The sequence below is a fragment of the Schistocerca piceifrons genome, chromosome 2, assembly GCF_021461385.2.
Source record: "Schistocerca piceifrons isolate TAMUIC-IGC-003096 chromosome 2, iqSchPice1.1, whole genome shotgun sequence".
NCBI classification, from domain to species: Eukaryota; Metazoa; Arthropoda; class Insecta; order Orthoptera; family Acrididae; genus Schistocerca; species Schistocerca piceifrons.
The window spans coordinates 613,181,929-613,194,440 of NC_060139.1; the positions used below are offsets into that span (position 1 = coordinate 613,181,929).

Sequence of the window (12,512 nt, forward strand, 5' to 3'; positions counted from 1 at the left end):
AATGTTTCCCAGAGCTTAGTGGAGCAGCCGCCAACTTGTCTCTGTCCTGGAGCACAAATATCAAGGAGCTGTTCCCCTGGAAGATGATAGATTTGTGTCCTTCCATTGGCATGATGAAGAAGGTATCGGGATTCATCAGACCATGCAATGCTCTGCCACTGCACCAACATCCAGTGCTGATGGTCACATGCCTGTTTCATTCATAGATGCCAGTGTCGTGATGTTAACATTGGCATATCCATGGGTCTTCTGCTGTGGAGGCCTGTCGTTAGGAGTGTTCCATGAACTGTGTGTTCAGGCACACTTGTACTCTACCCAGCATTAAAGCTTGATGTTAGTTCCACCACAGTTTGCTACCTGTCATATTTTACCAATCTGCGCAGCCTATGGTGTCCAACATCTGTGATGAGGGTTGGCCACCCAACCCCACATCGTCTGGACTTGGTTTCAACACGTGTTGAAGACACTCAACGCAGCACTCCTTGAATGCCTGACAGTTCACACTATTTCTGAAATGCTTGCGCTGAGTCTCTAGGCCATCAAAATCTGCCCCATGTCAAACTCAGATGGATCCCGCATCTTCCCCGTTCTACACACGGACAGCATGCTCATTGATACTACATGCATCATGTATGTGTCTGACTAACAGACATTCCTCGTCAGGTGACCCTGCTATCACCTGGATGGGTTTATATCTATAGTAGAGCAATGGTCATAATATACTGGCTGATAAGTTTAGCTTCCACAGAAAGGATGACCTAAGTAGGGAAATAGCTAAAGAAGGTGTCACCATCTCTGTAAAAGACTCTCTCTTACACACCCGCTTGCAAGCAGTTAATGCAAAGGTGCACATGTGCCATATGGGAAGACCTTATACTCCCTTTACTTGCCATTGAATTTAGCTCCAGAGGGTGAGCCCCTCTGCAACCTCATCACACAGGTCCCTTGGCTGTTCCTTCTTTGTGGAGGCTTAACCACATATCATGTACTGTGGGGCTCCACCACCAGATGTCCCCAGGGTTAAGCTGTTGAGGCTCTTATGTTGTCCAAAAATAGCTTTCTCCTGAATGGGGAGGAAAACACGCGCTTCAGTACTGCCAGTGGGTCATTCTCTACCATCAATCTATCCTTATGCTCTTCAGTCCTCACACACACTTTTCAACACCATCCACCACACTACTGATTCAACTATGCCAAAGTTTTCAGGGCAGTCACGAAGACCACCTGCTCCTTGTTGGAGTGGCAAATGCCACTGTGTAATTAGGAGTAGGTGTCTGGCCTTGCAGAGGTTCGAGTATTGACTATTGGATGAGAATCTTGCAGTCTTTTAGCTGGGAAGGGCAAAAAGCTGTTGTACACTTAGGAAGAGCAAAAAGAGATCATGGCTACAGCTTATGAACTCCATCAGCCATTGCACTTAACCAACCTATGTATGGAAAACCATTAGGAGGATTTTGGGGACAGGTGGGTGGTACCCTATTAAAATTGGTATGAGGAATGGAGATTTCTTGACTAGCAAGAGAGACATTGTCCAGACCAAGGTAGAGCACTTCACTCAAATCAGGGCCACTGTTGGCCAAGATCCAGCTTTGTCATTACTGAGCACTTGCTGAGAGGGACATTAGGGACTTAAGTTCCACCAGTGATGAAGCCTATAACTGCTCCCCCTCTTTGTGGTAGCTGGATTCAGCATTGATTGCAATAAATGACAAGGGAGTATTTCACTACAAAGTGCTTTACAGCATGTTGCTGCGCATCACTGGGACTGCTAAGAGAATCCATTTTGAACTTTTTAAGTTAAAATAGGAAACTGGTCAATTTCGTGGTGCATAAAAGAAAGCTATTTTAATTCCACTTCTTAAACAGGGGAAAGACCATAAATAACTATTTAGTTATCATAATGTTGCCCTCACTAGACTGTGGTAGAGGCCTTGGAGTGAATAGTCAAATTCTGTCTTGTCTGGATTTTAGACAGAGTTTCCTATGCAACCAGCACTTAAGCGACATCCCTAAGCCCCCCCTCCCCCCCCCCCCCCTCTTGCCCCTTGAGAAACCCTATATACTGCTTTGAGGCGTAATATCCTTGGACAAGTGCATACACAACTCTTCTAGGGGCATCTTCCTATTTTTATATGGTCCTTTCTTTGCAAAGTTATTTTAGATGTCTAGTTAGCATGCAATGTTTTATTGGGTAATTTTATACAAGAAAATGATTTTCTCAAGGTAGAGTTTTAAGCTTGATCTTGTTTTTATTGGCTATAGCTAATATTACATCCACAGTAAGATGTCCTGTTAAGTTTTCTTTATTTTTGAACAACCTGTCAGTTTTTAGTTCACATTCCAGTGTAGTGTCAAGTACACACCAGCTGCTGATGACTAAGAGACTGAAGAAATAGGCATGAAAAACAGAATTTATGTTTTCACCCTAAAAGTTGATTTGTTTTGTTTTTGACCACTCTCATCACCTTTTTAACCTCCTAGAACTTAAATAAGGATCACTGTTTAAAATTTCAAAGATTCAGTGAGTTATCTGAGCTTCCGTTTTGACCAGGTTACGTGGCTGCCTCATTTGCAGAACTTGAGAATTGGTCCTGCAAAGCCCTTATTATTTTTAATGTGTTGCACAATGGTTGGGGTGGGAGGTGGGGGGCAGGGGGGGGGGGCATAGACCAAATATGTCTGCTCCAGTTTTATACAGCTTCTCTTCCATCCCAACTTTATTAGAGATGCACAGTGTATGTGTCTGCTAGATCATCATAATGTAAGGTACCGGATTCTGTCCACCATGAGTCCATTAGATTGACCACAGGCACATTTAGAACAAGTCTCATGCTCAACTTCTGTGCTGAAGTTGCACACATCTGCTTACACTCAGACAGCAGTTACTCGTCATGTGACAGGTGTACAGAATGTATTCCATACCAGAGATGCCTGCAAGCAATACCATTGGTTGCTCACCTTTGTAGCAACTTTTCAACAGTTGTCTGAGAGTGACAAGGCCATATTTTTTAAATGAATGTGGCAAATAGTAATATTTTATGCTAAGGGTGGAGTAAATTACCACATTGGCTTCTTCAGATGTCATAATTATTTGATACTTGACTAATTTTAAAAAAGAAAATACTCTGTATGTGATTTTAAAATATATATTTAATAACATTGTAGATGAGCACCACAATTTACAATTATGGAATCCCTTGACTGCTCAGTAGTTTTGTCTGACTGTGTGTCATAGGCTGCCTACCAAATGCATTCACAGTCTGTCACGCTGGACTGTACATGACATGACTCTGAAGGCTCAACTGATTTCATTTCATCCGTGTTGAAACTTTTATTAATTTGTTTTAACCATACTCATCTCGAAAATCTTTTTAAGTGGGTTGTTAAATACTCCATTGTCATGTGTCCATCATCACCATCACAATCTACTGGGTTAGAAGGTAGTACACAATATCCGTAAGAACCCGGAGGGAACAGTAAGAATGGAAGGCAAAGAATGAAGTGCTTAGATTAAAAATGGTGTAAGGCAGGGATGCAGTCTTTCTCCAGTAGTGTTCAATCTGTACATCGAGGAAGTAATGACGAAGTCTCAGAGTGGTATTAAACTTCAGGGTGAAAGGATATCAATCAGATTCACTGATGACATAGCCATATTCAGTGAAAATGAGAAAAATACATGACCCGTTGCATGGAATGAACAGTCTATAATGAGCACAGGATATGGATTAAGAATAAACCGTGGAAATATGAAACAGAGATGAGATTAGCGATAAACTTACAATGTAGTTAGGGACTATGAAGTACACAAAGTGAACCAGTTCTTTTATCTTCAGAGCCAAATAAGGAATTACAAACAAAGTAAGGGGTACATAAAAACCAAACTGTCATGGGCAAAGAGAGCATTCTTTGCTAAAAGAAGCCTAGTAGTACCAAACATATGCCTTAAATTCAGGAAGAATTTTTTGAGAAAGTGCATATACAGGACAGAATTATTTGGAAGTAAATCTTGGACAGTGGGAAAACCTGATAAACAGAATTGAAGCATTTGAGATACAGTTCTGAAGGATGTCGAACATTTAGTGGACTGATAGAAATTGGGATGTGCTATTCAACAAGTAATGGAAAATGTGGAAAACACTAAGCAGAAGAAGGGACAGTATGATATGACATGTGTTCAAACACCAGGGAATAGCTTTAGCTGTACTAGAGGGAGGCGTAGAGGGTAAAAACTATAGGGGAGATGGAGACGAACATATCCAACAAATAATTGATGATGCTTGGTTTAAGTGCTACTCCGAAATGAAGAATAGAGGAGTTCTTGGTAGGACATATCAAATGAGTCAGAAGACTTACAACTCACAGAAAAAGAAAAAGTTGAGAGAGAGAGAGAGAACAGATCTTTTAAAAATATCTTCCTTTCGATATTTGCGAAGGTTTAGAACCAATTGCTAGGGTCTGTGAAAGGAATGAGTTGACATTCAAATGACACTTAACTGGTTGAGACAGCTGCACAACAAGAAGTATCTAAGCTTTTGGGTTCCAAACCATATACTAACTGGTATGCATAGTGACAAATCATACTTTTTGTTACCAACTGAGGAGAGCTCCAATAGATGTTACAAACAGCTTCTTTATTAGCTTGAAAAACACTGGTGGTTACAACAGGGATAATGAGAAATTAACTCCACCTCTTCAGTGGTTCCTGCTAAATACAGTTCTGAGGTATAGGCTGCAACTAACTCCTGGCAGCCAGGAATAAAATGGAAAAATCTAGCACTTGAAGAACTGTTGCCTACTGCAAGCTAAATTCTTGGTGTGACACAGTCTTCTCCAGTGGCACGTCAATTAGAGCTTAATTGATGGAATGTAAGCAGTCAGCTCATCACTCTGACCGCTCTTGGTCCTGAGAACTACCCACACTGGTTCCTAGGCTGGCTTAAATACTCACTCTTCAGGAAGAGGCATTCTGCTCCTTAGTCACTTGTGATCATATGGGGGTGTGGTTTTGTGGTATGGCCATCAACCTCTTGCTGATGCCTGGTGAGGTACCTGATGATTTGTAGCTTTCAGTGCATCTCCTGGCAGTCTGGATTTAGACTTGATGTTCCCGCATGGCTGCTACAGAGCGTGTGTGTGTTACTTACTTTGACTGACACATCATAACTTTTGTGAGGGTTGTCAGTGTCCCTGGTCACCACAGCACATAGTGAGGCGAAACAAGTGCTGTATCATTGTAAGACATACAGAAGCACGGAGTGTACTGGGGCTTGCACAGTTCATTTCTACCAGCGCCACATCTTCGTAATGTATTTGTGCTCAACATACAAAGGATTGAACCATAATCTAAGAGTGAAATTAAAAATTAAAATAACTTTTCCAAACTTCATCCGTGTATTCTTCAGTTTTGTAAGGTCTGAGAATTAAAAGAAAAGGGTGGCACCGAATAATAAGACTACAAAGCTAAAAACTGTTCAGGATATGCAAAAGTGTGTCATAACTAAAACTTACAAGTCTCAACTTGATCAGAGCAATATTTTGGTTAAAATCAGCATTTGTATGAAAATTGAAGGCGCTAAATATTAAACACTGAAAGATGAAAATTTGTATGTAGCCTTTGTTTGATATAAAAACAGTAACTGTGGGCACCGATTAGCTACCTCTATTAGTTTTGAAGTTATGTACTAAAAACAAAATTTGGAATCAAAACGTCCTTATTGATGGTAGATTAGGTATCATTTGTATTAGTAATAGAAATTTCTAATTACAGCACTAGATTACATTCAGGAAAGAAAACATCCGTACAAAATTTTAAGACTATGTTGTAAATAATAATAATTACAAGGAACCTTAAAGAGGCGGTTCAAAGGTCATGTTCTACTGTCGATTCGACTCTAAAAATTCTAACCAACAAAGTTTAAATGCAGTTAAGATAAAACTTTTTCAGTAACTAAAGCAAGCTTAACCCTTTGTATATAATAATAAAGAAGATTGTACATTGTTAAACAACAGTGAGATAGATTGATACAAATTCGAGAAAGCGACTATTTAGATACTACTACATGTGCGTAAGGCGGTTCATAGCAGATGTTCCGTCTGACGGTCTGCTGTGCCTCTATGAAATTGTTTTCAGTAAAAGTAGGAAGTGAACTTGCAAGGACTGTACACCATCTTAGATTGCAAAGATTTCATGGAAGCAACTGTTTGTGTGCTGCTCTTAATGTGAACTAAACTGTGTGGCAAATGGCAAGATTATTTTCCACTTTTAAGGCTCGTAATTAATTTTTTGTGATTAGAAGTCAGGGCAATAGACCATTTTAATTGGAACTTCCCGTAGAGGTTGCCCCTGAACTGTTAATAGTACTGCTGTCCGATAGGGATATTATTATCATCGTTAGGGATAATATTACATTTTGTGTGTATGAACATTTTCTGAATATATCAATCAGTTAAAACTCAAAACTTTTGTTTATAGTCATAGTTCCTGATGCCATTGAGTCAATAGCAAGTAGGAGCATTTTCTTTCAGTGAGTACAAAGAGTAATGTGGACTTGCAGCCTAGAAATTATGGTCGGTTTGTTCTCCAGTGCTTTCTGGCTGGCCACAAACATAATTATTAGGCTTTTGTAAGAAGCAGAGGTAGGTGTAAAGTATGCACAAACAATTTAAGTGTCTTTTTATAATAACATAACAAAGTACCAACCATTTGATTACCTACTCACCACCCCACAGTTCCACCGTCAGTTTCAGCAAGGGTGTGATTAAATTCCACAATCTAATGGAACCTAACCCCAAAGAAATGGAGGAAGAATAATCAAATGCGAACATCATGCTGATGATGAACATGAAGAAGAATGTAAATGAGTCACTAGAAAATCTATGGTGTTCATTTTAGCATTTAGTTCCCTCATACTACCAGAATATATCACAGCTTGATTTATTTGTCATGAAATTAGATTCTAAATACCAAACCCAACAAAATATTTTAAATGCCTAACATTTCCACAGACTTATTATTAACTTTTAGTTGTAATAGTGAAGCTATGTGTAGTAGATGCAGATAACAGGCATCCAAAACAAATGAATTGTGTGCATGTCCACCAAAGTATCTAAAAGGCAAGGAGTGCCATGTTTACATTAAAGAAAAAAATATTTGGAAACTGTAGGTGGCAAGGAGAATCCCATATGGGGAGCCTAAGAAATCGTTCAAGATGATGCAACTTCCCTTAAAAAAATCACCAAGAACAAAACCTGAACTAGATTTAGACATCTGAGTTGGGAAAAAGTACATACACTTGCAGCTGCACCTGCAAAAATAAAATTTCCTCTGATCCTTCAGGTACTTAGAAGCCAGTTGGTCTTCCAAACAAAAATATTAAATCTGTAGTAGCTCAGAAAGTCTGCATCATTATCCATACCAACACTATCACCTTCAATAATAGAGAAAGGTTCAGCTAAAAGCCAGCAAAGCCAAAGAAAATCAATTTAAAACTATTGGATTGGTAAGTCCTGTCGTGTTCTAATGGCAAAGGCAACTTTGTGGACAGAGGTATCCCTATCAAGGAACCAAAGTCACTGGCAGCTTTCACTCTATTATCTTCCACCTGATATCAAAGAAGAGAGGAAGTGAAAAAGAAAACCATCATTGATTGGTAGCTTTCATAACTCAATGGAGTGCAAGTGCACTCAGAACGCATATGGAGGAACTCAAACTCCTAACACAGAAAAGTCCACTGTGCCTTTATCTGCTGGAGATAAACTTGAAAACTACTGATGCCTCTGTGCTAGTAACTTACTGCCTCCGTAGGAAATATGTCATTAGTGGTTACAGGGCTGTGGGCGGGGTAGTGTCATTCTTTAGTAGCATATACCACAGCCCACTTGTTCCACTCACCATCAGCTTGCCATACACACCTGTTGTCATCCAAGTACTGCTGAAAACTGTGTGCATTGCATACTTACCACTTCATGACCCACTAAATAAATAGGCTCTCATAAACCTTACTAGACTACTCCCCAGCCATTCCTACTTATTGGGGATTTAATCCACAGCACGTACTCAGGGGTTCCAACGGCACCTGCATCCAGGGATTGCATTCTCGAGGATCCCATTGTCGTCTTAAATTGTGCATTTTAGCTGAGTCACAGTGTCATGCTCAGCCACTGACCTCTCCATCTATGCACATACCCTCGCAGACATTGCTGAGCAGAAGTGGGGACTGAATTGCATTAAGCGATCATTTCCCTATCTGGACACACTTTTCAGATTTAAGAGAACCAAAAAGGCAGCTGCTGAAATCAGTTATCAGTAGAGCATACTGGATGCTCTGTTCCCAGTTTGCAACATTTGTACATGAAGATCGTGTTGAGTTCTGTTAAAAGTATAATTTATATTGTGGCTGAGTCATGCACACCAAAGATCTCGGAACATCGTAAGAGGCAACCTATACTGTGGTGGAACAACAAATGCTGGTCTCTAATCAGGAAGGTATAGGCAGTGCTGTGAAAGCTAGAAACCAGACATACATGAGATAATTTAGCAGCCTTTTGTGCAACGAGGGTAAAAACACGGCAAACAATTACGATACCTGAGGAATGTCATGACAAGAGTTACTGAATGCGGTTCATGGTTCCTCATCCCACACAAGAGTATGAGAATCAATCTGGAGGGTCTATGGGAAAGCCAGCTGAACAGCTATCTCTGCCATAATAAATGATGAGGTTACATAAATTTCTCCAGCTGACTTAGTACAAGCCATGGTATAACATACCGTTTCTCGGAAACAGAGATCACACATTCCTACATAAAAAAGGAGCTGTAGAGAGGGGGTATTTGGACTTTAATTTCTACAGCTGAGAAGGCTGTAATTCCACCCTCTGTACCTTCACCCTCTCTGTGTAGTATTGGAAAACACCTTGTCTGCTGTGAAGGATACAGCCACAGAAATAGCATGTGAAAGAAACACTCCTTTATCTTCTCAACTGTGTATGATACCCAGACACATGGAGGGACTCCATTGTGATTTCCATCTTATAACCAGGGAAGGATAGCACCTCCATATGCAGTTACTGTTGTGCTGCTGTCACATGCTGTGTAGGTAAACCTTTTAATGAATAGTAAATTACTCTCTAGTATGGGTGTTGGTGAGTAAGACACTTAGCAGATCCTTGCAATGTGGCTTCAGAAAGTGCTGTTCTATTTTAGACAAAATGACTCCACTGGAGACAGCTCTACAGAAAGCTTACATACGTGGACAGCACCTTATAGGGATACTCTTTGGCATTGAAAAAGCATTTGGCTTTATGTGGAGGTACAACATACTCAGTTATTTTCCATTAAATAAGAAATGCAGTTAATTAAAATCTTTCCTTGCAGCATGGTCATTCGATTGTCAAATAACCAGTGTAATTAATTTGTCTTGAGCAATTTTATATAAGAAAATGCCCCCCCCCCCCCCCCAATGAAGAGTCCATTGAAGAATTCTTTGTTTGGAAAACACACACACACACACACACACACACACACACACACCTGCCCCTCTTCTTTGCCCCATCCCTCCCCTCGCCCTTCTTCCATGTCCCTCCATCTGCAATACTCAACTGAGCAAGATGGTGAAGTGGTTAGCACCTGGACTTGCATTTGGAAGGATGATGGTGCAAACCTGCATCCGTCTATCCTACTTTAGGTTTCCTAAATCATGCCACGCAAATTCTGGGATGGTTCCTTTGGCAGGGCATGGCCAATTTATTTTGTCCAGTCTTATCTCTCTCAGATTAATTGAGTGAATGAAGTGGCCTTCTATTTTAACATAATAGGCTTGCATGGTTTTTATTTTATCTTAGACTCAGAATCACATAGGCTTCTTTCGTTAACAGTAGCAATGTTGAAAGTTAACTTTGACCTAATGCAACTGAACCTACTGAGCATCTAGTGATAGAGCCTCAAGTGCTGAACTGTCTGTTCTGATATTAGATAGAGCTGCAGCCATGAACTGTGAAGAATACACATGAAGACTTATGTGCAAGCTGTACTATGAAAAGGATAGTCTTTTCACCATGTAGCAGAGATGCTGAGTCGCAGATGGGTACAACAAAAAGACTATCGGAAACTGAGCTTTCGGCCAACAAGGCCTTCAAAATTAGAAAACATTCATACACACACTCATGCAAATTCCACACACACACACACACACACACACACACACACACACACACACACACACACACACAGCCCTATATTTTGTTAAATTCCATCCTGGATTTTCCATTGTTTGATATGGTATCTGCAAGCTTTTTGGGCTGCAAATGACCCATTCCCTAAACTACTGGTACACTGAATGTAATTGTGCTTGCAAGTGGTGTTTTCTTAATCAGTTCTTGAGTGTGTAATATTTTATTTTTTCTCACTGATGTTGTTGGACACTTGAAAGCATTTTTATCTTTGAGTATCAGCTAACATAGTAGCCATGGAAGAGGAAAATCAACCCAAATGAAAACTATAATTTTCCAAGTCTCTCATCCGTATTGAAACTCATTTTGAAACTATGTAATGCCAACCGAATTAAATTCAGAAGCATGGAATGAATGGAATCCAAGAGGATAAATTGAAATAGTTGTTTAAACTCTGTGGCTGACAGTCTTAATTTTGAGTGGAGCAGGATAGAGGTATTTTCATTGTTTGTGTTTCTCCCTACATAGAGTAAATTGGAGTTTGCTGTATATGCTGTTTGGAAGAGTGGTTGTAGACCTTTCCCAAATCATTCTTGAGATATTCAGACTGATCTGTAAATATCAGCATATGAAATGGAAAGCATTATGATTCAGATTATTAAATTATCTTTTTTTTTAATTTCAGGTTGGAGGATTAAAAATGGAATATGGCAATGAGCAGGTAGCTTTTGTTTCTTGGAGTCCTTATGCAGACAGTTCTATTGAACAAAATGAAGTTTCTGTTAGCTCTGTCTTTTTGCACAGAAACTAGGGTTAAAAAATGAGGATACAGTGCTTATTTCTTATTTTCCAAATGTTGCTGCAGTGAGCAAAGTGTGTGTTTCACCACTGTCATCTGAAGACTGGGATCTTTTAGTAAGTGAATAATTTATGTTACATATTGTCTATATTAACTGCATTGGGCTCAGACACTCAAAAACCTTTGTTTATATTCACTGAAAATAAAGTCTGAAATGTATTTGAAGAAATATTGCACACTATACTAGAATGAAAAGTCAATTAAAACTTAGTCATTTAATTGTGTATTAGTGTAATTCTTGAACTTGTCATACTTCAACATGTTTGATAATAGCTTATACCATATTTTATAGTGTGTGCTAATATTTGACATAAAGTGTGAATTATCTTTTCTTGAGACATTACAGGTGTTAGTTCTTTTCCAAATATGTATGGATCAATTTTTTGCTAATAGTTTAACCAATTAAACTTAATTGCAAATTATTCTACTTAGTTTTTTAAGACAGTTTTTGCCACCCTATATGAGACAATGCCAGATCTAGAATGCACATAGCTGAACTGTGTTTTCAAATTGAATATTCTTAGGCTATGAAGAATACACGCTGCATTGACTGTATGTGGCAAGTGGAAACTGTGTTAGAGTGTGGGTCTCTAAATTGGTTGGGCATCTAAATTGGTTCCCTTCTTTTGCGTGCAGTGTGCTGATGGTTGTGCTCTTCAAGCATGCCCCAAGGAGTGATATGAAGCTTTAATTTTCCATGGACTTTGAAGTGTCCTGGTTTGGGGCACAGTTACAGTAACTCAGAGATTACATTCACTCATCAATTTATTGGCGCAATCAATTTATGGTTTCAAATGTAAGTTCTGTGCTCTGTTAGCAGTTCAAAACAAATAAAAAAATCCTTCTTGAAAATAAAGGAATTACTTCTTTGACAACTTAAAGTTCAGGGAAAACAGCATAAATAAATCTTGGTGTGAGACTATCCTCTGAAAAGTTCTCTTGCAAAAGAAAAAGACTCTTCATACACATGCACAGTAGGCAGAAAATTAAAGTCCCATCTCATGAGCAATACAAGGAGCTCCAACTTCAGAGTCCACAACTTGAGCCCTGTGTAGTGATGCATGTTGGTCCTGGGTGGCAAGGGCAATGTCGAGTCTGGGTGGCAGCGTGGTGCTGACAAACTTCTCCTTCTGCTGGTGGAGATGGAACTGCTTGCTGCTCTCCGGGTGATGGCAGTTATACCCATGTGATGAATGACTATTAGATAGCTATTGGTTTAGCAATGTGGTTTTGGATTGGTTGAGGAAAATGGTGTGGCAGATGCACCAAAGGGTGGGAGCTTCTACTGCTCTTCTGTGTGCCCTTGGTACTAGTGTGCTTCCTTGGCCAGGTGAAATTCGGCTGACTTCCACTGGTGTGCCTGTGGAGCTGGAGTGATGACCTGCATAGCAGTGTGACATTGGGTGTTGGTGTCATTGTAGGAGACACCGGAAACACAGCATATCTTCTCCCCTTCCCCAAGAAATACTGAGTAGAGGCAGAGGCA

At 39.8% G+C, this 12,512-nt stretch overlaps 1 protein-coding gene across 1 annotated transcript in view; it reads left to right on the top strand.

Annotated features, from left to right (window-relative positions):
• Positions 1 to 12,512, top strand: part of LOC124776403 (peroxisome biogenesis factor 1) — a 388,232-nt gene that overhangs the window by 27,732 nt on the left and 347,988 nt on the right. The window contains 2 exon segments of the mRNA XM_047251383.1: positions 10,853 to 10,960; positions 10,963 to 11,082. Coding sequence (XP_047107339.1) covers positions 10,853 to 10,960; positions 10,963 to 11,082 — 228 coding nt within the window.